Genomic DNA, 22,328 nt, shown 5'->3' with positions numbered 1-22,328 from the left:
ACCCTCCAGTGGCGGATTGGCTCCATTGAGACGTGATCCTCGCATAGCAGCTGCTCCCGATGATCCCGAACCGGCCCCCTTGGACTGCTTCTGCTGCTGCTGCTGCTCCTCGTGGAAGTAGGCTTCGATGCTGCCCTTCAGCTCCGCCCGAGGCAGCGCCACAGGTTGGTAATCTCGTCCAGTTCGAGCCGTGGCCGCATGGTGTTGAGCTGCAGGCGGCGCAGTTGCTCCTGCTCGAGCAGCTCCCGCTCCCTGTGCCTTCTGGACATAGGCTACGTGGGCCAGGGTGGCCAAGTTACTATTCCCACCGGCCGAACCCACCGATCCCCTCTCCTGGGCGTAGCTGGTGGGATGCGGTTCCTGCGACTCCTCGGACATCGGTCGGACGTGCACGCGCTCCGGCCTCTGGGCATTCAGGTTGATGAGCAGACGCTCGTTGGAGCGCTCATTGAGGAAGGCCCGCTCCATGAAGTGGGCACCTCCCGTGCTCATGTTCACGGCTGCGTTGATGATGCTCTGGTGCGAGATCTCCAGAGTGCGCTCGATCTCCCCGTTAACCAGATCTCCGATGGTCTTGCCGGATGTCGGGGCACCCGAGCCGGGGAGCGGTGGTGTGGCCTGGGGTGTGCCGTGCTGGCTGAGCTTCTCCTGGGACAAGTGCCGGCGCAGCGCCATTTTGGCCGGTGACACCTGCGTGTAGTCCGGCTGCGAGGAGTTGGAGCTGGGCCGGCTGGGCGGACGGATGCGATAACCGCCGTAGTCCGAATTGGCGGAACTGGCCCGAGGCAGCAGCTCCAGCGGCTGCTGTTGCGGCTCCACTATCAGTTGCTCCCGGCTGCTGGATCGCTGGAGAAGATTCTCCGAAGGCGGTGCCTTGAATTCGTTTGGATGATGGTGGTGCTGAAGGTGCTGCTGCTGTTGCTGCTGCTGCTGCTGTTGGAGGCGGTGCTGCTGATGCTGGTGATGCTGCTGGACCTGGTTCTGCTGCTGCTGGTGCTGCTGTTGCTGCTCCTCCGCTCGCATCTGCTGGCGCTGGGCGGCATGGGCCGCTGCGGCCAGCATCAGAGCATGCTGCTGCTGCTGTTGCTGCTGCTGGGCCATGAAGTGCTCATAGCTGCTGGCGCTAACGGAGCTGCGCCGTCGCTGGTAACTCAAGTCCGTCGAACCAGTCTGCTGGCCGGCGCCGGCGGCGTACAGGGCGGCCATGTGAGACGGCGGTGGTGGAGGAGGCGGTGGCGCCTGCCTCACCGGCGAGTACTTCGGCTCCTTGGCCGCCTGATACTTGCCCGATACCGTGGCCTTGCCGCCATACGCTCCGTACGGAAGATTCGCCGGCGGTGGCGGCGCTGTGGAGGCAGCTGCTCCGGCTCCCGGGCCCGGCAGCGGCGGTGTTATCGGGGATATTGTCGTGTTCGCATTCAGATGCATCAGTCCCTGCGTCGAGACGGTGATAATGTTGTGCAGACTATTGGGCAGCTGCTGCTGGCCGGGATTCATGCTACCCGGCTGCTGCAGCTGCTGCTTGGAGCGCTTGGGCGCCGGACTGTGCAGGGGCGAGGGTGAAGGCGATGGCTCCACCGCCTTGCTGCGGTGCTCCTGATCCTCGTTCAGGGCCGTGGTGATGATGCTCTTCAGCCGGTCCTCGAAGTTGGCCACCTTCGGCGATTCCTGCTTGATCCGGCTGGCGGAGAGGCCGCCCAACTCGCACTTCGGCAGGAGCGAGGCGGTGACCTGTTGCTGGCTCTGCTGCTTGGGCGCCGGCATCAGAGTGCTGTCCTTGTAGTGATGGCCCGGCGAGGACTTGATGCTCACGGGAGCAACGGCGACGGGATTCGGTGGCACTCCAGCCTCGGGGATCGCCTTGTTCTTGCCGTTCACCTGGTACGTGGGGGCGGCGGCTCCCTGGAACTTGCCCGCCTCGATCTGACGGCATGTCTCCACGATCTTCTGGGCCAGTACCTCGGGATTGCTCTCCTGGATCTTGCCCACCTCAGGCACCTCCGGCCACTCCTGCGATCTACCCCGATGCTCGCGACTGCGACGCGAATTCTTCACACTATTCAGCTTGCTGTTTGGCACGGACACGGGAGTAGAACCGGCAAGGGCGGTGGATGGAGTGGAGGACCCTGACGAGGCGGTGGAGGGCGATCCGGTGGCCAAACTCATGTTGGTTCCTTGGGCCAGCAGGACCGCCGCTGTGCTCCTTTCCTCGGCGGTCTTCTGCAGCACAGTCGTCTCCTGTTCGATGGTGGACACCTGGGCGTAGAGCTTCTTCCGCTGGCTCAGGGTGTTGGCTATCTCCTTGAGCACCAGCTCCTGCGCCGTGGTCTCCGACAGTTCCGGCGGCATCTCCAGCTTCACCTTTCCATTGGCTCCGGTGCAGAGTTTCTGGTACTCCGACAAGTTCTTCAACTGCTTACTGAGCAGATGCTTCTGCTCGCCCTCGTAGTAGGTGACCTCGTTGCGCATCCGGCTAACCGTGTGCTGGAGATCCTTGTGCCGGCCGACAATCTCCTTGGCCTGGGCAATGAGATCGTTGGGGGAGTTGACGTTGATGCCCAGCTCGTTCATGCGGACCTTCAGCAGCGCCACACTGTCATCGATCAGGACCTTGATCTGCTTGTCCAGCTGGCTGGCCCGGTTCTTCAGACGCGCCATCCTCTCCTGCTCCTGGGCCAGCTGCTTCTGCACCTGCGGCACAAAGGCACTCGACTTCATCTGATCGATCATGGCCATGTACTGCGACCTGAACACATCCAGCAGGATCTGCAGGGCGTACGGGGTGTCCTGCGGCGCCGTCGGTATATCCAGTTCAGTGTGGGCCATATTGTCGGTGAGCAGGGCGGTCAACTGCTGATCCACTGTCCCGGGAGCGGCCGGCAGCTTCTTCGTCATCGCGTCCAGGGAGGTACTGAGCACGGTCTGCTTGTGAAGCGCCTCCAACCCGACGATCTTCAGCGACTTCCTGCCCCTCGCTCCCTTCTTCATGCGTCCCTTCCGGCCGGGGCCACCGATGGCCGCTCGCGGCTGATCCTCCTTGGAGCTGGAGTCCTTGCTGGCCGTGGCTGCTGCCACCGCTGCTGCCGCCGCCTCCGCCTCCCGCTGGGCAGCTGCCGCCGACTTGCTGGCAATGGCAGCCTTGCGCGTCAGCTTCTTGCGCTTCTTCTGCGTGGCAGCTCGTGCCTGGCGGCCAACTACTCCTCCTCCGCCGTTACCATTGCCATTGCCCGCTCCCGTGTTGCTGCCCCCGTTGCTGTTGCTGTTGTTGTTCTCCTCGTCGTCCGACTGCGAGCTCTTGCCCTTGGAGCTGCACCAGTCCGACCACACCTTGCGGGTCATCGGCCCGTTCGAGGCGGAGGTGGCATTTGTGGTCGTGGTGGTGTTGCCTCCATTGCCGTTCGTCGCCTCGCCATCGCTCTCCGTGCTGCTCTCCATGTCCAGGCTGCGCTGCTGCTGTTGTTGTTGCTGCTGCTGCTGCAGTTGCTGGCGCGTCTTGGAGTTGGCCGCTGCACTTGCTCCTGTTGCTGGCTGGACGCCGACACCTGCTAATCCACCGCTGCCGCTGACATTGGCCGGCGATTGGGATTTCTGACGCTGCAACTGGGCGGCACTGGCGGCTCCGTTCGACTGCTCCCGCTCCCGCTCCCGATGATGATTGTTGTGGTTGTTGGCGTGGTTGGTGTTGTTGGCGTGGTGGTTGTGGTGGTGGTGCTGGCCCACGTTCGCCTCACGCTTGGCACGATCTCGAGTGGTGCGCACGGTTCCTGAAAGAGAAAATAATTTAATTTTAAAAAGGGATGCATATTTTATCTTCTACGAACTAATCACTAGTCGGAATAGATCCTAGATCCTAACCTTATAGACTTTAATTAACTAATCTAAGATCACACAAAAGGACACTCTTTAATCTTAAAACACATTCAACAATTGAACATTAAAGGAAAAGTGACGAACTGAATGATTCTTCCGCAGAAATAATAAATAAATGATGAGAAATCATAAGGATCTTGAATGATTCCGATCATGACTGTTTGTGTCTAGTGTTTCCTAGCCAGTTGTGTCCTGTGCCCATTTTTGTGTTGTTGTTGTTGTTGTTGTTGACTTACCAACGCCCTCGTGATCGTTGCCGCCTTTGGTTTTCAGGCGTTGAAAGTATCGCTCCAGAATGGTGCGATCGATCACATGGAGATAATACGAGACGGGCTTGCAGGTCCACGAAACAGAGCCCTTGAGTGGCGGAATCTCGCTTACGTGCATGATGGTGCCAATGTCACTGAGGTTCCTGCAAGGACAAAAACTATTACTTTCTAATCCTTTAGTGTAAAAGTTTGTAAGATAATCAGACCTGTCGGTGATCCGAAAGTTGAGGGGACAAAAGGACTTGGAGGAGACCACTCTCGCTCCATCGCGCAGATCCGCAAAGCGCTCCTTCAGCTGATGATCCACCGTCGGCCCGAACGCAAAATTATTCACAAACACCAGCGTGGAGGAGGTGATCTTCTCGCGATGCTCATCGACCAGGAAGTCACCCTTAATAAGCTTATATTCGCAGTAGCGCTTCCCAAACCATCCCATGTACTGGCGGAAGAACACATCCATCCGCTCGGCATACCGGGCCGGAGTGTCCGCCTTCTCGATGCCGATGCACGTCTTCAGGGGAAAGGATCCAGCCATCTGAAGGACAACCTGACCGACACCAGAGCCGAGATCGATGAATGTGTCCTCCTTGCTGACGGTGACGTGCTTGAGCATCTGTTGGACCAGCTCGTAGCTGGTCTCGCCATACACCTCCGGCGAGAATGGCTCATACTGGTTGAGCTTGTCGGGATCGAGTACGGCAGCATTGTAAACTAATTGCAATATGTGTCTTAGAAGGCTAGGATGAGCGAACTTGTTCAGGCGCTCGGCGGGCAGTGAAGTTCCTTTTTCCTAAAAATTTAATAATATTATTAAGATTGATTTTTTGTATAAGGATTGAAAGGATAAACTCACCAATGCAACAATACTGTCGACGGCCTTGTTGAAACGATCGACCAGACCGGTCATAGTCTTATAGCAGGCAGTGTCTATTTGGTTGAGGTTCGTCTCCTCGAAGGCCGATGACATCGATGGCAGTTCATCGCAAACGAACTTAATGGTATCGATAATATCGATGCCATTATCATGTTTATCCTGTCCGTGTCCGATTTGTAAGGGCCAGGCGAAGGTGATGACGTCGGAGGAGCCAGCGGGTGAGCGCAACACCAAGTCCTTGACTTGGGGTGTGGCCATATTTTTTTGTCCGCTTTCCTCTTGGCCAGCCTCTTATTTTCTTTTTATTATTATTTTTTTTTTGATGTGCTTGGCAAAGAGCAAGAGATCTATGCTTTTTTTTCTTTATTTTTTTCAATATTTTTGTTTTAGAGAGAACTAAAATATGTGTTTTTTGTGTGTGTGGGACTTGATGAGAGTGAGGTTATGTTTTCGATGATTCAAAAATTGGCATAGGATTTGTGATTTTTCTTTCTTTTTTTTTTTGTGGTTATGTCGAGGCGTTTACGTTACTACAGGATAATTTATATTTTATACGGATTTTTTTTGTCGATTTGTTGTCTGGATGTCTTAGGAACAGTGGCAGCGTTGGGTTTATTTATTTGGGCTAATAATTAATAATTTATTATCCTTATTATCCTTCAACTATTCTTAACTTTACGTTTCGTTACGTAAAACGTTACGTAGCATTTACGTTATTCTCTCCTGCTGCTTTTCCTCCTTCTTCTGCTGCTGCTCCTACTCTTCTGCTTCTGCTTCTTCCGCTTCTTCCTCTTCCACTCACTTCCGCTCTTCCGCTTCTTCCAGCAGCAGCCGTGACAAAATATAAAAGTAACTGATGATAGTTGCGTAATTTGATATTTTGCTGGATGTTAAGAAAACGATGCATTTTCTTCAGTATTTGGCCACAACATTTTCCAAATGTTATCCTTTCTCGTTAAATTATTTCGTTCATCGTCGTCCTTCCTGCTGATTCTTTCTTCTTATAGACACGCGATCAGTTTCGTGTCAGTAGTAGTGCGTGCCGTGACACGCGCATTTAGCTGAATACCGTTATGCATATTGCACGCGCCTTGGCCCAGTGTTGGAAAGTGTTTCTTTTTTTGTGTAAATCCGTGTTATTTATGTGCTTTTGCAACACTCGCGCCCCTATTTTTTATTTACAGTTATTTGAATGATTTTTATTTTTTTTTTATATTTTGAGTCTGTAAGAGAGGAGAAAAAGAGAAATGGTAAATGAAAAATAATAGTATATAAGGTGAATAATTAAAAAATATATAAATTATAAATAAATTGAATGTAAGTTTATGAAAAATGGTATGGAATGGAATAAAATATGGAATTAAAAGTAAATGCCATCCATTTATGAGGCATATAACTAACTATAACTAAGCTTATATCGATTATAATATTATATTCTATCATTGAGAGAGTGTTCACTTTAAAATACATTAAATTTTGAGACTGAAATTTATTCCCAGAGAAATATATTTTATTTCATTAATATGCAGCACCTCTTTCGCCGAGATCAGGGTGGTGGCTTTCGTTATTTGTTTATTATGCTAATTAAGGATTCCAGGCACGTTTCATGGCTTTTTTTTTTTTGTAATGTAATTTTTTTTTTTATTATTTAATGTGATGCCATTTTTTCTATTTTTTTTTTTTTGTATATTTTTGGTGGGCGTAGACTACAATGTGACTTCATTAGCATAAACAACGTTGACGACAGTCTTTTTTTTTTCTTCCCCCAAAAGAGACTGCGTGGTGCTGGGGGTGGTAGCCATTCGCTGGAAAATCAATAACAACCCCCCATTCGGCACTGAATTAAAGAATTCCTCGAAATACCCGTCACTTGTGAGAATTCTAATTAAAGCTTATTGCCGGGGGCAAGTTGAAAATAGCATAGAATATAGTCCGTCCATGGGCTTAGTCGAAGCTTGAAGCTTCAATAAACGGGGTTCGGGGCGGGGCGGGAGTTCGGGGCGCAGTCAGTCTAGCGTTAACATTTTTGGCTAGACAAGCGCCACATTAAATTGAATGGGTTTTTGTCCAGCCCACAGATACAGATACAGATACAGTCTATGTGCCATGGCATAGCATACCACTAGATATACATATAATCTAACCCGTCTGGAAACTGCAAACAAAACTGCAGTAGCTTATGTACAAACACGTCCGGTAGATCATATATATCTATGTGGAAATGTATATAGAAGCTGGGTTATGTGGCTTGTTGTTGTTGTTTATGCAGGCACGTGTGCTGTATCCTCATTCATCCTGTATCCTCCCGCTCCTGTATCTGTATCTGTATCTGTGTCTCTGTCCTGGGTGTATTTGTGCATCTGTATCTACATAAAACCATGACAGCCCCAACAGACAGGCAGACAAAAGCTTCATGTGGCCTCCTGCCACCCACACCTCCTTGCCACACCGACCACAGGTCGCCCATTTCATCCATTTCCAACGCAAAATGGCAACAAAAAATAGCATCGATAGCTACAACAATTTATTGTTAATCAATAAAGGTGAAAAAAATTGCATTTTCTGGATTTTAAAGGCAACTGGAATTTAATTTTCTACCACAGATTCTATCACTTGATGTATACAAAATATTTTAAATAATATTTTAAGTACTTGTTTATTATTCTAGTGGCCATTAAACAACTCCCCCAAGGACCTCTTCAAAGTAAGCCCATTTATCAGCCATTGAACTTAGCCGTCTGCCGTAAAATCAAAAAGGCAAAGTCATCTCCCATTTAGGCAGACCAGACAGCCGTCAACAAAGGATCTCATCTCATCCTACATCCTATACTCTATATCCCATATCCCTTCTCCCAAAGCTACTGTCTAGCTGGCTCTAAAAAGGGATGTTTTCTAAAAAGGACTTTTGATTTTTGTCCTCTTGCTTGAGGCAATTATTTGCTTGGAAATAAATGTTAAAAAAATAAAATTAAGCAAAACTTGAAACAGAAAATAAAAAATAAATATAAACACTTTCAAAGCTAATTAGACACTCCCACGTTGTTTATATTGCACTTTTTTATTTTTTTAATATTATTTTTGCTTGTCTGTGGAGGCGTGACACACATTTAGAGGCTCTATAGCACCCACACTCATACTCATACTCATATTCATATTCGTATTCACACTCATTCTCTGAAAAGTTGACACAATTATGAGAGGTTATGGGTTCTAGTTCTAAAGCGCTTTTAATTTACTTAAAAAGCAATCTCTTTCAACTCTCCAACACTGGCAAGCTACACTAGGAAAATTAGGGAGAGCATTAATAAGTCATAAAAAAAAAAAATTATAAGCAAAATAAATAAAATTCCCTAGAAAAAACTCTATTATTTTTAATATTTCTTGGAATTTCAAACCAAATTTTTAATATTTTTTTGTGAATATAATCTTTTTATGACTTTTTATGACCTTTCTTTTTTTTATGAGTTTCTGCCCCAGAAACCACGCAGTCTGCCTTGGTTCCTGCCCTCTCCCACTTTATTCTCCGATATTTCCCAACTAAATTAAGTTTTAATTAAAAACTATAGCCTGTAAAGTACATAGCTCACAAGCAAGTTCTCAAAAATATATATCTCAAAAATATAAATATACTTTTCCTGTTCTAAACGCAGTGTGTCAAGGTCGTCAATTGTGCTGGCAATTAAAGCATTTGTCAATTATAGTATTTGGCTCTGTTTCGGGCTCTGTTTATCTAATCGGCTGGTGGCGTTCGGTTTCATTTCATAATATGCCTGATTTCGCATTCCATAACAAACAAATACGTCAATGATTGTGTTTTATTTTCTGATAATTTGTTTGATTTTTTTTTGCTTTTCTGAGGGTCACGTGTTGGCTGTCATTGCCGCCCCGTTTGTGTTGGCTGGCCCCAAGTGGGCTACCAAGGTCATATTAGTTTACGCTTTGATTTCTCGTTAATTATTTCTGCCGTCGAGCTCTCTCTAGTTCTAACTACATTTTTGTTTATTTTTCTTCTTAAAACTTTGATCATAAACATTAGTTTTTGCCTTTTGAATATTACTTTCCGGGTTGAAAGTCTATTGAGGTCACTCTATCACCATTTTCTATAAAAAAAAAAATCCATAAATGCACTTTATATCTATTTGTTTCAAATGTTTGCTGATAAGCCCACGTCATAAAAGAGCCAACCTATTGGAATGTGTGGGCCATTTAATTGTTTACTTTTGACTTAGAAATGAGGCTTGGAAACATCCCGATAAGTGGCACACACAAGTGACCCACTTAAACACTGCTATTTCGTAAGAAAAATAAGGTTTCTGCAACAAATAAGGGGAATATAACGAATAAAATAAAAAGCAACAGAAATTCGTAAAAAAAACAGGCTGCAAGTCAAGCACCTGTCCAGGAAGACCGAGGAAGAGTACTTGTGGTACGTGCCACAGGACAGAGACAGTTCCCCTCCACTTTTTTTTGTTTATTTCGGATGATGGAGCTCCCCCTTGTGATCTGATGCGATCTGATCGGAAGGTCATCAATCGCATTGCTTACATATGTAATTTGTTGTCCTGCGGTTTCCCGAGAAACAGCTGCCACCTGAAGCCGCAAGCGGAAGAGACAAAGGTCTCTTTCTGACATTAAATGGCAATGAAAACATGTGCCAGATGAGAGAGCCTAGTAATTAAATTCATAAAGGAGTAAAGGAGTCAGTTAAGTTTATGATAGTCTTTGAAAAAGAGTTTATTTTTCCATCCACCTTCTCAGATTCTGAGAAGATATGGAACTAAAACAAGAACTGCCTTTTGGGCAGTGCCTTGTTGCCCAACTTCACCAAAATCCACACCATTAACGCACTTTAGAGCCACACCCAGAACTTAAAATGCACAAAGAAACCTCCACAAAAAGAAAAAAAGCTTCAGAGGAACAGGAACAACGACCCCACCCACGAAAGTATGTTTTCTTTTTTGGCAGTTAAGGTGAACTGCCAGAGATTGTTGAGAAGAAAAGCAAAAATTAGACAAGGGCTCAGGTTCAGGCTCAGAAGGGTAATCGATTTTGAATTACCATAAACCATAAGCCACTTACTTGCCAACAAAAACTTGGCACTTCAAAGCAGACCAGAGGCTTCTGGCTTCTGGCTTTAAGCGGCAGACTTTAAAGCGCCCAAGTTGAAAGGCCTCGAAGCTCGAAGGACCAAAAAATGCGAACGTTCAAGGAAAAGTCACTCTTTTGAGCTTCGTTTTTCGGCTTCCTTTTGTTGGGTTTTTAAGGGTGGTGGGCTCTCTGACCTCTCGACCTCAACCCACACCCAAAAAAAAATGCGCATGTTGGGAAAAAAAACGAGGCAACAGCGGCAGCTGATGAGGATGAGAGGAAAATACCTCTAAACTACCTCGTCCCGGGAAGGGTGGGCCGCCGCCCTCAACTTATAAAATATGTATACAGTAATGTGGGTGGGGAGGCCTGGGTCCTGGATCCTACGTCCTTTTGGGGCCTGGCCTGAGCTGAAATATGCAAAAAGTTGTTGAAAAGTTGCCGCTCACAGGAAAGAGAAAAAAAAAGTCATAAAAACGCAGACGCCGGCGTTGGCAGGGAAGGATGATGATGATGATGATGGGTTTTGGGCCAAGTTAGTAGAGTAGAGAGTGGGGGTTTGGGCCAACTTCACATGAGTGGGTGTGGAGGAATTCCAAATATATCTTTTTAGACAAGGATAACTGGGAAATAGGAGTAGGTTCTATACATAATACTAAACTATATAGAACTCTATCCTGTTCCCATCCTATATAGAGCATAACATCTTCGCCTTTAACCTGAAAATCTTCATCTCCTTTATTAGCTTTTACGTCAAAAGGATGCCTCCTCCTTATTGGCCAAATCAGAAATAGTTTTCCGCTAAGCCCTACCCGTCCTGGAGCTGACAGGAGCAGAAATAATCAGAAGGAGCAGGGTGGACTGACAGGCCCGGGATTTAAGTTTAATCAATATTGTTAGAAAGGATCTCTCAACAGAAGTGAAAATTTCCAACCCAAGCATATGCTATTTGTCAGAAATTTCAAGAATAAATTCAACCAGAAATCAAACAACTGATTAATTTATTAAAGCCCCTAATCAACCCTAATTAAAATCAGTCTTGAATTGTTTGCAAAGCTCTTAAAGTTGGAAATATGTGGGTGACAGGAGGTGGGAAGTCAAGTCTGGAAATGAATTGAAATTAAAGCCGCAAACAGAGGCACACGTTCGCCAAGCAAACAAATAATTTCCAAGCAACCGGGGTTGCAATAACAATAATAAAATGGAAAATAAGGAATCACCAGCATTTAGAGAGAAGAATTTCAAAAGCAATAAGCACTCTTAAGCAGCTCTGAACGAAATAATATCCGAGTTTGAAATACCAGACCAGAAAACACTCTAAAGTTATGAAATTTATTAAAACAGCCGTACAATGTGTAGCAGCGGCGCTTGAAAAATCGTATAATTATGAAATTCTTGTAGACCAAATCCTTAAAGAGTAACTCTCTAAGTAATATTCAACCGAAAACACTCTAAAATGTTGAAATTTATTAAAAACAGCCGTACATTATACAGCAGCGACGCTTGTAGAAGTTTTGTAACAATTGTAAAATGCTTATAAGGAGTTTTTATAGAAAATTCTCTTGAATAATCAAGTTTTTCTTACAAAAATCCTATAAAAAGATGAATTTTTGCTGATATTTATAGAAACCGCCGTACATTATGCAGCAGCGACGATTGAAAAGTTTAAAAATAATTGTAAAATCGTTTTTATGAAGTTATTATTAAAAAATCCTCTTCAATAATCAAGTTTTCTTTAAAAAATCAGAAAAGAAAATGCATTTTTTGTTGCTATTTAAAGAAACAGCCGTACATTATGTGGCAGCGACACTGTACAAGTTTTTATTATAAATCTGAAAAAGATTTATTAAAAATTGTCTTTGATAATGAAGTTGTTTTGAAAGAATTCCTAAAATAATAACTAAAAGTAGTCGATTTTTGGGTCTATTACTTATTGGAAGTAACTCTCCTTAGGGGAAGGGTATACCAGAACCCAGTATTGGCGAAAATTGCGGGTGGATTGGCTCGAAAATAATGATGGCAGAGAAGGCAATGGTGAATGGTGGTGCGGTGGTGACGCTCTTGGTGATAATGGGGAGGTTTTATTAACACGGACGGGATGGCAATAGCTTCTGACTCTGCTTTCAGAATCCTGTTCTGCTTTAGCTTCTTCTTCTCTTTTCTCTACTCAATCTCTCCTCCACCTCCTCCCCACCTCGTTCAGCAACAACGTCATCATGTTGTTTATTTTTGTAGCCCGCTTCTTCTTCTTAGTGCTTCTGATTTGGATGTTCTGGCCCGGTGGGTGGAATTGTTAGTGAGAGGAGCGCCCGCCCGCCCGCCACTCTTTCGGCATTAATTGCTTTATCGATTTTTTCTTCGCCAAGTGCTACTGAGTGCAGAGTCCCTCCTTGGCGCGCTAGCACCCCCCTTTTTCCAGCAATTTTTTGTTGTTTTTAGCACAAGGACGTGGAAAATTAAACAAAGCCGAGAGAATTCCTCTCAGTCGGTCTTGCTTTTGTATTTTTTTTTCACTCTTTATGTCTGCCTTGGATACAGTTAGCGGTGGGGTGGGGGAATGGAAAGAGTGGAAAGAAAATGCACTACGATGGAAAAATGAAAAAAAATTGCACCTGCCGCAATTTTCAAAAGGTTTTGCAAACAACAGCAACAACAACGTCAGTCAGAGAACGTCAAAATAAAACCTGAGAGAGAGAGCGAATGTAGGCCAACCCCAATTCCCACCCCGCCCTGCCGCCCCCACTCGGGAAAACCAAAACAGCGACAGAGTTGCCATCCAAAAAAAAAAAAAAAGAGATGGGGAGAAGAAAGGCGGGAAAAAAAAAATCATCACAGAATGCATGCATGCAAAATGGGAGCAAGCAGGCGGGCAGGCCAGGACAGGCACCGGCAGCAGCAGCCGCAACAACAGACCGCCAGGCGGCGCCCCAACAACAACTTCTCCACCGCTCTTTTTAATGCGAAAAAAGGAATGGAATGGAGGAAGGTGGAGGAGAGCAACTGCAGTTAAAGTGAGTGCAAGCAAAAGCCCCCCCAAAAAACTAGGTCAACTATTTCACCAAGTGCGAGAGGGAGAGAGAGACAGAGAGAGTGGGTTGGAATAGAGAAGGTGGGAAGTGGGAGTGAGAGCAAGAACGAGAGCGAGAGATGAGAGCCGAGTGCATTTGTTTCAATTGCGTGCTTAGTTAGTAGGTTATGTTTATGTAAATTTGCATAATTACAAGCACCACCCCACTCCCCCTCCCACATCAAGTCAATATAGCCAGTAGTATTTTCACTTTAAATTAAATAAATTAAATTATTATTTTACAAAAAAGGCTTTAATTGCTGGCACTTTCAGGTGAACTACACCGAAATAGGTCATTTATTGCAATTAAATTTGTTGGGAAAACAAAGTTGTGGAAACTATTTGCCAACTTAAAGCATTATTTGCCGGAAAAGTTGTAGAGAAGAGCAAAGTTTAAAGCCTGAATGAAAAAATATATGAGAAATGGGGTCAGTAATTAATAAAAAAAAAAAAAAAAAAAACACCAGTGCATGCAGGCTTTCAATTATTAAACTAGAAAAAGCAGACAGGAAGAATCTCTGAATTAGACATAAATAGAACAGAAATAGAGAAAATAAAAGAAAAGCGTAGATGAAAGAAAAAGAGGCTTAAGGGCTTTATGGAAATGGGATTTGATTTAATACTTCCAATAAATTTATGAAATATTTCATTCAAATATTCACTGTAAACATTTTTTTTGGTATTCACTGTACTAGGTAATAGCTACTGTACGTGCTAGTGGTCACGTAACTGTATATACTATATAATCAAACCCAACCCAAATCAACTCTGGACTCAATAGCATTACTAAAACATGCTGAAAATACAAAAGGCAATGGAAGACCGAGAGCCTTAAATAAATAAGAGGAAAACCCTGGCTAAATTACAGAGTTGAAAGAAAATAATGTAGACCGAAAACAACAACCTACACCAAATAAAAAAACAAATACAAAAAAAAACAGAACAACAGAAATCAAAAGAACAACGAAACACACACACCCACCAGATACAAAAAAAAAAAAGAAAACCAAAGGGACAAAGGCAAGCCCACAAAATGGGTTGCAGGAGTTGAAGAGAAAAAGACGGAGGGAGAGGGAGAGAGAGGAAAGCAATGTTGCCAATTTTCACTCTCCTAAGCAGGGTTGCTCTGTCACTTCCAGAAGCTCAAACGACCGATAAAAACGGTAACGGAGCATAGAAGAAAAACAAAAAACAAAAAAAAAGGAAGCATATAGAAACAAAATAGAAATTGAAACATCCTTCCTGGATAGTGTTTGTCAGGTTGGTGGTTGCCCCCAGCTACTGCCCTGAAATTTATATGGGAAAATCAAATAGTAGTGGCTGGGTGGAGGTTTTCCCAACACAAGAAGTGCAACAATTTTCCACGGGGTGGTGGTGGTGCCAGAAGAACCTGCCACAAGGGTTGCCATCGAGACTCGGAAGTGTAACCCCAGGGGATGGTCCAGATGCAACTCATAAAACTCCATCACTGAGAAAATCTTTCTTTTATTCAAAATTTATCTTTAAAAAAAAAATGGGACCTATGATTTTCAAATTAATATGCTTAAAATATATTAAAATATGTCTAGTTTATGTTTTTAATTTTTGTTTTTGTGTAAAAATTTAATAAATGTATTAAAGCTCACTTTGCATCCCGGCGGAAAGGGTGCGAGACGAGCATTTCCGGGTAAGTAGCAAAAGTCTAACATTATTTGGGTGGTTTGGGTCGAGTTTTGAGTTCCGAGGAGCTGGGTAGCATTTTACAACGAAGGAAACGAATGGGGGCGCTCTTGAAACAGTTTCCGGGTGGAATTTAAGATGAAATATGGTAAAAAATGTAAATTGAAAAAATAATTTGCTGTTGTTTGAGACTCTGACACAAAATTTATGATGAAACAAATGGGCAAGTAAGAGAGTCATAAAATATAGTTAAAGAAAGAAAAAAATACAAAGAAAGCGATTAAATTTCATGAATTATGGCACATCCCACCTAGCTAGAGAAGCTGTAAGCCGAGATGAGTTACGAGAGATAAAAGGAAACCAGAGATAGAAAGTTTAAGCTTAAACCGAGAGACTATCTGTTGAAGTTTGGCAACCCTGGAACGCTTTGAGAGGAAAAATCTCGTGTGTCGTCAGAGTTCTATGATTCATTTCTATAAAAATAATTTTTATTGCATATTCTTGCACCAAAAATATCCCAAAAATAAATAATAATTTATATGCGCAACAACGAAATAACACAAAACATTTGTGTTTGCATTTTTAACCCAAAAATATGAACGAAAAAATAAATTCAAATTAAACATAAAGCAGACGTTGACAGTTTCAGTTCATTGAACTGAACTTAATTAAAAAATCAAGTTGAAGGTCGTCTCTCCCGCCTGTAAACAATAAAAAAAATAAATAAAACATGGCGACAAAGAAAGCACTCCGAAATATGGATATTTCATTTGAATATACTACGTTTTCGATCCAAAAACGAACAGAATTATTATTATTAGTAATTCGGCAAAGGTCAGTGAACATTAATGCCTAAAAACAACAATAATAAAAATAATAATAAAAGAAAACAATGGCAGATGGACGGAGATGGGGGAGAGGCTGGCTTCGATCATGATCGTTTTCTTAGCAGTGTCTCACAAAAAAAAAACAAAAAAAACCTGTTTTAATTGAAGCTAACTTTTGGCTGCGGTGGTGTCTGGGTGAAGTTTGGCAACAGAGCTCCCCCAGAAAAGGAAAACAAATGCTGTTGGTAACGCTGCATCTCAAGATTGAGAATCATAGGAGATGAGTCAGCAGAAAGATGAGTTAGGAGCTTTGTTTTTAAGAATATATATTATATTTAGTTAGTATATATTTAATAAATATTTAAAATTTAATTTTAATCCCTGAAGATTTTAAAAAGAATTCTCATTTTGGCGGCAAACTCTTAAAAACCCCTAATTAAAACCTAATATTTTGACCTCCACTGTAGAATGATAGATTCCCCCCCCTTTTAGATTGAATTTTTCGTGTGTGAGTGCGAGCGTGTTGCGATTGGGGGTGTATGTGTGACAGGTGTTCGGTCGTGCGTGTCTGCCTCAGCATCTGTATCTGTATCTGTGAGGTGCGTCGGTATCCGTATCTCTAAGTTTACCTTCGCACTGGTGTCTGTGAGTGCATAGACGACGTAATAGCAGCAGCAGCATAACTGCAGTCAGTGCCAGTCACGTACGCCACACCACACACACAGTGAGGCCCCAAAAAAAAAACTCTACTCACTCGCAGGTGTTCAAAAGAGAGGAAATAAAATTGTAAGATAGAGAAGTGAAATAGAGAGCTTGGCTGCCAGAGTAGCTCTTCTCAATTTCAATGCAATCCGAGGCTAGAGCTAACAAGTGTCACATTAAATAAGGAAATGACAACGAGTTCTACTTGTCAGCCAGTCAGCCTGCCTGTATAGTATTATGCAATGCAATTCGCCTTGACGTTTTTTATATTTTTTTTTTTGCTCTAACAACCCATAATAATCATTATACGGTGACTAAGGTTTCAAGCTTTCAGCAGCAGAACTTTAAAGGTCATTGCTTTTGAACATCAGTGTGCGTGTTTGAGCTTTGAACTTCAGAGTCTGAGAATAACTATTTTTTTTTTTAATAATTTAAGTAATTTGTTAGTCATAATTCCTAAGATTGATGAATAAATCACTAATCGAGTGCTTGTTTAGACATGATTCTAAATTATTTTCAAGACCTGTTTCAATGTCAGGCAAGATCAAGGTGGATCATGTTTATTCTTGAATAGCTTTTTAGTTTTATAGGTTAGGTTCTCTTTTTAATCACATGACATTTGAAATTATATATTTTTCTGCTGGTTTTAAAGCCCTGTTTTTTATGATAAGGCTGGGCCTTTTAACTTGGCCTTAAAGGCTGGAGAGAACCACCCACATAAGGTAAAATATTTCGATGCTTCTGTCTCTTTCTAGCTTTTGGGGCTTTGTCTATTTTGTATGCGGAGTAGCTGTTGTTGTTGTTGTTGTTGTGGCGGGAACGTGTTTTTCAGGCGACCAAAAACCGAAGCGGCCTATACATAGCCGTGTTCCAACAAAAGCATCTAAAAAAAAACCTGCAATACATTTCATGCCCTTAGGCTTCAAAAATACATCGTCAGAGAGTGTTCTCTCTCTCTCTTACTCCGACTGGCTCTCTACCAACATTGTTGCTGTTCCTCTTGTTGTTGTCGCGCGATTTCAGCGTCGCCGCTTGGCCAACGACCTTTATCACACACACACACACATACACGCCACTCACGGCTGCTCCTCTTCTTCAGCTGCTCACTCACTCATTTTGTTCCCCAACAAGGTACAGTGGTACCTATCCAGGTGTCTCATTACATAAAAAAAAAACTGTTTTTGTTTTTCAGAAAAAAAAATTAACATTTCTCTTTTTTTTTTCTAATTGGAAAAACTATTATTTTTTGTTTTTATTTTTTTAATTTGATAAATAAATTAATCAAATTTATGTTTAGAACCTATAGTATACTTTCCAGCCCTGCCTTTCCATGGTTGCTCCTTCTCCTTCTTCGCTTGTCTGTGCGTGACTCGCAGCCCCGCCGCCAAAGCTCCTTTTCCCCCCAAGAGACCACCCTCTCTGTTAGCCCCACCACTAACTTTCCTTAGTGAAGCGTCGTCTGCAATTTAATAATTTCGAGTTCGAGTCTTGAGTTTAATTTTTTTTACCTTTTTTTTTTTTTTGCACACGCACACACACTCAAGTACTTAGCAACAACCTGTCTGGCACACTCGTGTTATGTTTTTTTTTTGTGCGTTGTTTGCTTCTATTTTTTTTCTCCTTTGCCTTGGCATGTTTTGCAATTAAAGTGCAAGAGGGGAGGAGAGAGAGGTGGCAAATGTTCAGTTTCCTATAATGCCATCTCACTTACTCAACCGCTAGAGAAGGCACCTGGTCAGGTGTGCGAGTGTGTCTGTGTGTTGTAATCGCCGCTTACAATTTACCGTTATATGCCGGTGTAACAACAAACAATCACAATTACATCCAACTGTTGTTGTTTTTCTTTTTTAGTGTTTTTATTTCACCGTTTTGGCGCTCATTTCCCAGAATGTTTCGTGAGTTGGTTCGTGAGCGAATACTATCGCATTTGGCACGCATGCAAAGTACCTTGTAGGCACGAAGGACAAAAAAATATAAAAATGCAACTTTTATTGCAATTTTGTATGCAAATATAGTTGTTGTATTTTAATTTTTCTCTTTTATTTTTATTTTTACTTTTTGTTTTGTTTATTCCTCCGACTGAACTTGGAACCGCTTTTATGAATCACGCGTCGAACCGAAAGCAGGTCACCCCCTCCAACAACAAAAACAATAAAAACGGCAAAAGCGACGAGAATTTGTCATAAACATGCAAAGTTTATTTGACACAGATTTTATTTATAAGCCAAATGCCAAGTGTGTGCAAATATTTTCCCGCCTGTCACCCAGGAACTACGAATATTTTTTTATCGATTTAAGATTCTATTTATAGTTCTAGTTATTTATAATTAATTTAATGAAATTGGAAGAAATTACCATCCATTTTTTTCTATTCTTTTTTTTAAGCTTCTTATCATCACTTATTGTATAATCGCTGATAAGAACTATCGCTTGAAAAAAAACTATAATATGAGGTTATCAATGCCGGATGTGATTGAGTTCGGAAAAATAATGCATTTCAGTTACACTGAGAAGTGTATAGAAAAAAAAAAAAAAAACAATTATGTAATTGAAAAATATTCACAAAATAATTGAAATACTTGAACCCTAAAAACATTCTAAAATCTTTTTTAAAAATAATTAGAATTTAAAACTTATTAGATTAAAAGATTTCTATAATTATTCTCTTTAAATTTTCATAAAAATCGAAGAACTCATTAGCCTATTAGCTTTTTTTGTTAATTTTAAGGGGGTCCACTTGCTAAATTATGAAAAATATATGAATAAAAAAAACACTGTAACTTTTAATAATAAACAGGTTTTTAAAGTGCAAGTTTTTAAACGATTTGTAGATAGATTCTCTCTTAAATTCCATGAAATTAAAGAATGACATTTTTTCTTCCGTTTTTTATCAACATTTTGTAAAGGATCTTTTTAAATAATTGTGAAAAAAGGATGAATGGCCCACTTCGGAGACAATATCTTAATATTATTCTTAAGCGGGAGATGTAAAATGATTTTTAGATACATTTTCCATCAATTTCTATCAAAATCTAGGAACAAAACAAAATTTTTTGAGATTTTTTTTGACAAAATTTCCTGTTAAAAACCCCAAAGATAGCCATATCTTATCCACCAATTATCCGATTTTTAAGCTACTTTCTAATTTAAGATAATTTTTCAATTATTTTACCTCAATATCTAAGAAAATAAATAATTGTTAAATTTTGAGTCAATTTTCCCGGGTTTATTTTATAGGAAAATACCTAGGAAATACCTATTAGTCAACCCCTACCAAGAATATCAACGTCATCTGAGAAAAAAAAACCCCGCCAACACTTGGAAGATACAGTCGCCAATATTTCGCTAAAGTTTCTTCCCTCAATTATCATAAAATCAATAAATCGGTTATTATTTTCCAACAACTATCATTTTATAAGCTAAGGAACCAAAAGGAGGGCAATTTCCTATGCAAATCGTGGGGGAAATTAATTATATGGCAATAAGGGAAATAAAATGATATTTTATTCACAAGATATGGATTACTTTGGAAGGGTTTTCCGAAGAGGAATTAGTACTTTTTCAAGAAAAAAAGCCAAGACCTGCCCTACACCCACCTCTATATCTCTTAGAGAGAGAGAGAGGGGCTGAGCGGATATTACGCAACACATGCAAAATGAATGGATAGCCGAGCACAGTCACAGCTAATAAATAATGCAAATGCACTGTTATTGGTGGTAAGAGAGGAACAAGTTTCCAGGGGGGCGAGGAGTCACGAGGCACGAGACACGAGGCAATTGAACTTTTGCTGCAGCAACTTTCTTAACTCAAACAGCTGTTGCTGCACACGACAAAGAGAGAGAGAGAGCGGGAGAGAGAGTGCAATAACTTTTCGCTTGTGGCCCGCCACATTTATTATCGCTTTATTTTTATCGCATAAATAAAAGTGCAAAAGTGCAAAAGAAGTGTAAAAAAAGGGCTTGTCAAGAAACGAGACATCGAGTGGAATGGAGCGAGATGAATAAAGTTGACGAATGAGAGGCGGAGGAGGGAGAATTGGCACAAGAAGTTTAAGGACATGTTTCGTCATGTTTACATTTCACTTCAAGTACCTGGGCACTTTAAGATTTCTACCTTGGACTGGCACTGAGACTGAGGCGTGTGCACTGAGCCATAACGGAGGTCAGGGGCGGATTTTACGAGGAAGGGTTAACTTGCGTCTTCCTGCGAGTTTTATATTTATGATGCCCAAGCACGCGACTCGCATTTTATTACACTCTCCTCTGCGAGTCTTGGTTTTGTTTTTTTTTTGTTTTTAGAGCGCAAAAAAAAGAAACTAAACCACACCCAACATGTAGAATAGAACTTCAGTCTGTCTGACGACCCTAGGACGTCGTATTCCCCTCTTTTTTTTACCGTTTAATGGTGTTAATAGCCTTTGGACGAATATGGGCGTGTTTCGGTAGACAGTTTTTGTTGTTTCTTTGAATCCCCATCTCTGAAGGGGGCAACACACTTCAATAAAGCGAATAAAAGGTCTTCCGATCTGATAAACAAACAAGCCCCAGACCTTAAACCAGCGACAGTTTGAAATTTATGGGTCTGGCTTGGGATTTGTGACGAAATTTGTTTTGGTTTTTGCAATAAAATCATATAGTTCTTATTTTAAGATAATTTGTGGATCTTAGGAAAGAGTTCCACTTTCCTAACTTATTTGTTTCATAAAATATGCATCCCCCCTTCAATTCCATTTCAGATTTTTAAAAATTAATGAGAGAAACCCCACACAGTTGCTCCATTACGCTTGCCAATAAATTATTAAGGGAAACCGCAGACGCAAAAAGGACGAAAGAAAGAATTTCCTTTTGCATATTGGGCCTTTTTCAAATAGGGATTTATAGAGAGTCTAAAAAGGACGAAAAATAAAAGGAAATAGGGTCTTCTGAAACCCAAAACCATAAGAAAAATTTTCGAAAATAAGTAAATCATGAATTTTAGGCCAATAATTGGGATTTACATTTATTTTTTATGTCCGAGTGGGTTTAGGGACGGTTTCTTTATGGAGATAATAATAGAAATATATAGATATTTAATATATATCTTAGTTATTATAGTTATTATCTATTTTAAGAAGCTAAATTTTATTTTTAAAGTGAACCAATTAACCCCTTTTTAAATTTAAAAGCTAGACAGGACCAGACCTCCGACAACAGTAAATTAAAAAAAGAGATAGCCATATATACTCCCAAAAAAGAGAGACACTTAACGAGGGCGTTGGTCTCACTTTAACGGTAAAATGTTAAAACTTAAATGCACCAAAAACGATAACGGTCGATAACGGTACAAGTTTAAATTCTGCAAACATTTTCCGGCAAAAGATTAAAGCACATGGCAATACATTTAAATGTTTGTGTATGTGTGTATGGTTTCTCTGTGTGAATAAAGCAATTTCAGTGAGTGGCTGGGTGGGTAGCTGGGTGGGTGGGTGGTAGTGTGGCTCGTGTGGGGTTAAATGCCATAAATAACGAAACAGGCGGCAGTCAGCACATAAATACAAGCCGAGCAAAAGCACATAATGTACAAAAACAGAGAGGAGTCGAGGAGGCTTTGGGGATTGAGAGAGAGAGGCAGAGAGGAAGAGGCAGAGGAGAGGGAGAGAAAGAGCCGGCCGGAGAATACAGACAGAAGCTAAGCTTTTGTGCGCCAGATTGCAGAGTGATGGGCTAGAAAATGTGACAGAGATGCTAAACAAAAGTATCTTAGAGATACTTATATAGAAAACTTGATAAAAATAACTAAAAAAATTAATTTAATAATAAAATATTTATTTTTCCTTAACTTATTTAAAGCATTTCTATTTTAATCTTTTGTTTTTTGCAATTCTTAATTATAGCCAACAGTCCGTCAGCTGGCTTCTCTGTCAGAGAGCAAACGTCGACGTCGCTGCCAGCAGCCAAAAAAGGCCAAAGAGCGACGGGCGGAGAGAGCGAAAA

The 22,328-nt window shown here is 42.0% G+C and overlaps 1 protein-coding gene across 3 annotated transcripts in view; it reads right to left on the bottom strand.

The window, feature by feature from the left end:
- The window catches only part of LOC6501137 (histone-lysine N-methyltransferase, H3 lysine-79 specific), a 36,084-nt gene that overhangs the window by 4,891 nt on the left and 8,865 nt on the right, over positions 1-22,328 (bottom strand). For all 3 annotated transcript variants that reach the window (XM_044717398.1, XM_014911414.3, XM_001954584.4), the window contains exons 3-6: positions 4,993-6,236; positions 4,346-4,929; positions 4,107-4,282; positions 3-3,764 (exon numbers count right to left, since the gene is read on the bottom strand). In XM_044717398.1, the coding sequence (XP_044573333.1) occupies positions 3-3,764; positions 4,107-4,282; positions 4,346-4,929; positions 4,993-5,271 (4,801 nt within the window). In that variant the 5' untranslated portion in view covers positions 5,272-6,236. The remainder of the gene's footprint in view (positions 1-2; positions 3,765-4,106; positions 4,283-4,345; positions 4,930-4,992; positions 6,237-22,328) is intronic.

This window comes from Drosophila ananassae, chromosome 2L (genome assembly GCF_017639315.1).
Source record: "Drosophila ananassae strain 14024-0371.13 chromosome 2L, ASM1763931v2, whole genome shotgun sequence".
NCBI classification, from domain to species: domain Eukaryota; kingdom Metazoa; phylum Arthropoda; class Insecta; order Diptera; family Drosophilidae; genus Drosophila; species Drosophila ananassae.
Note: the sequence above shows the minus strand (reverse complement) of the source record. Positions and strands in the feature narration are given on the sequence as shown.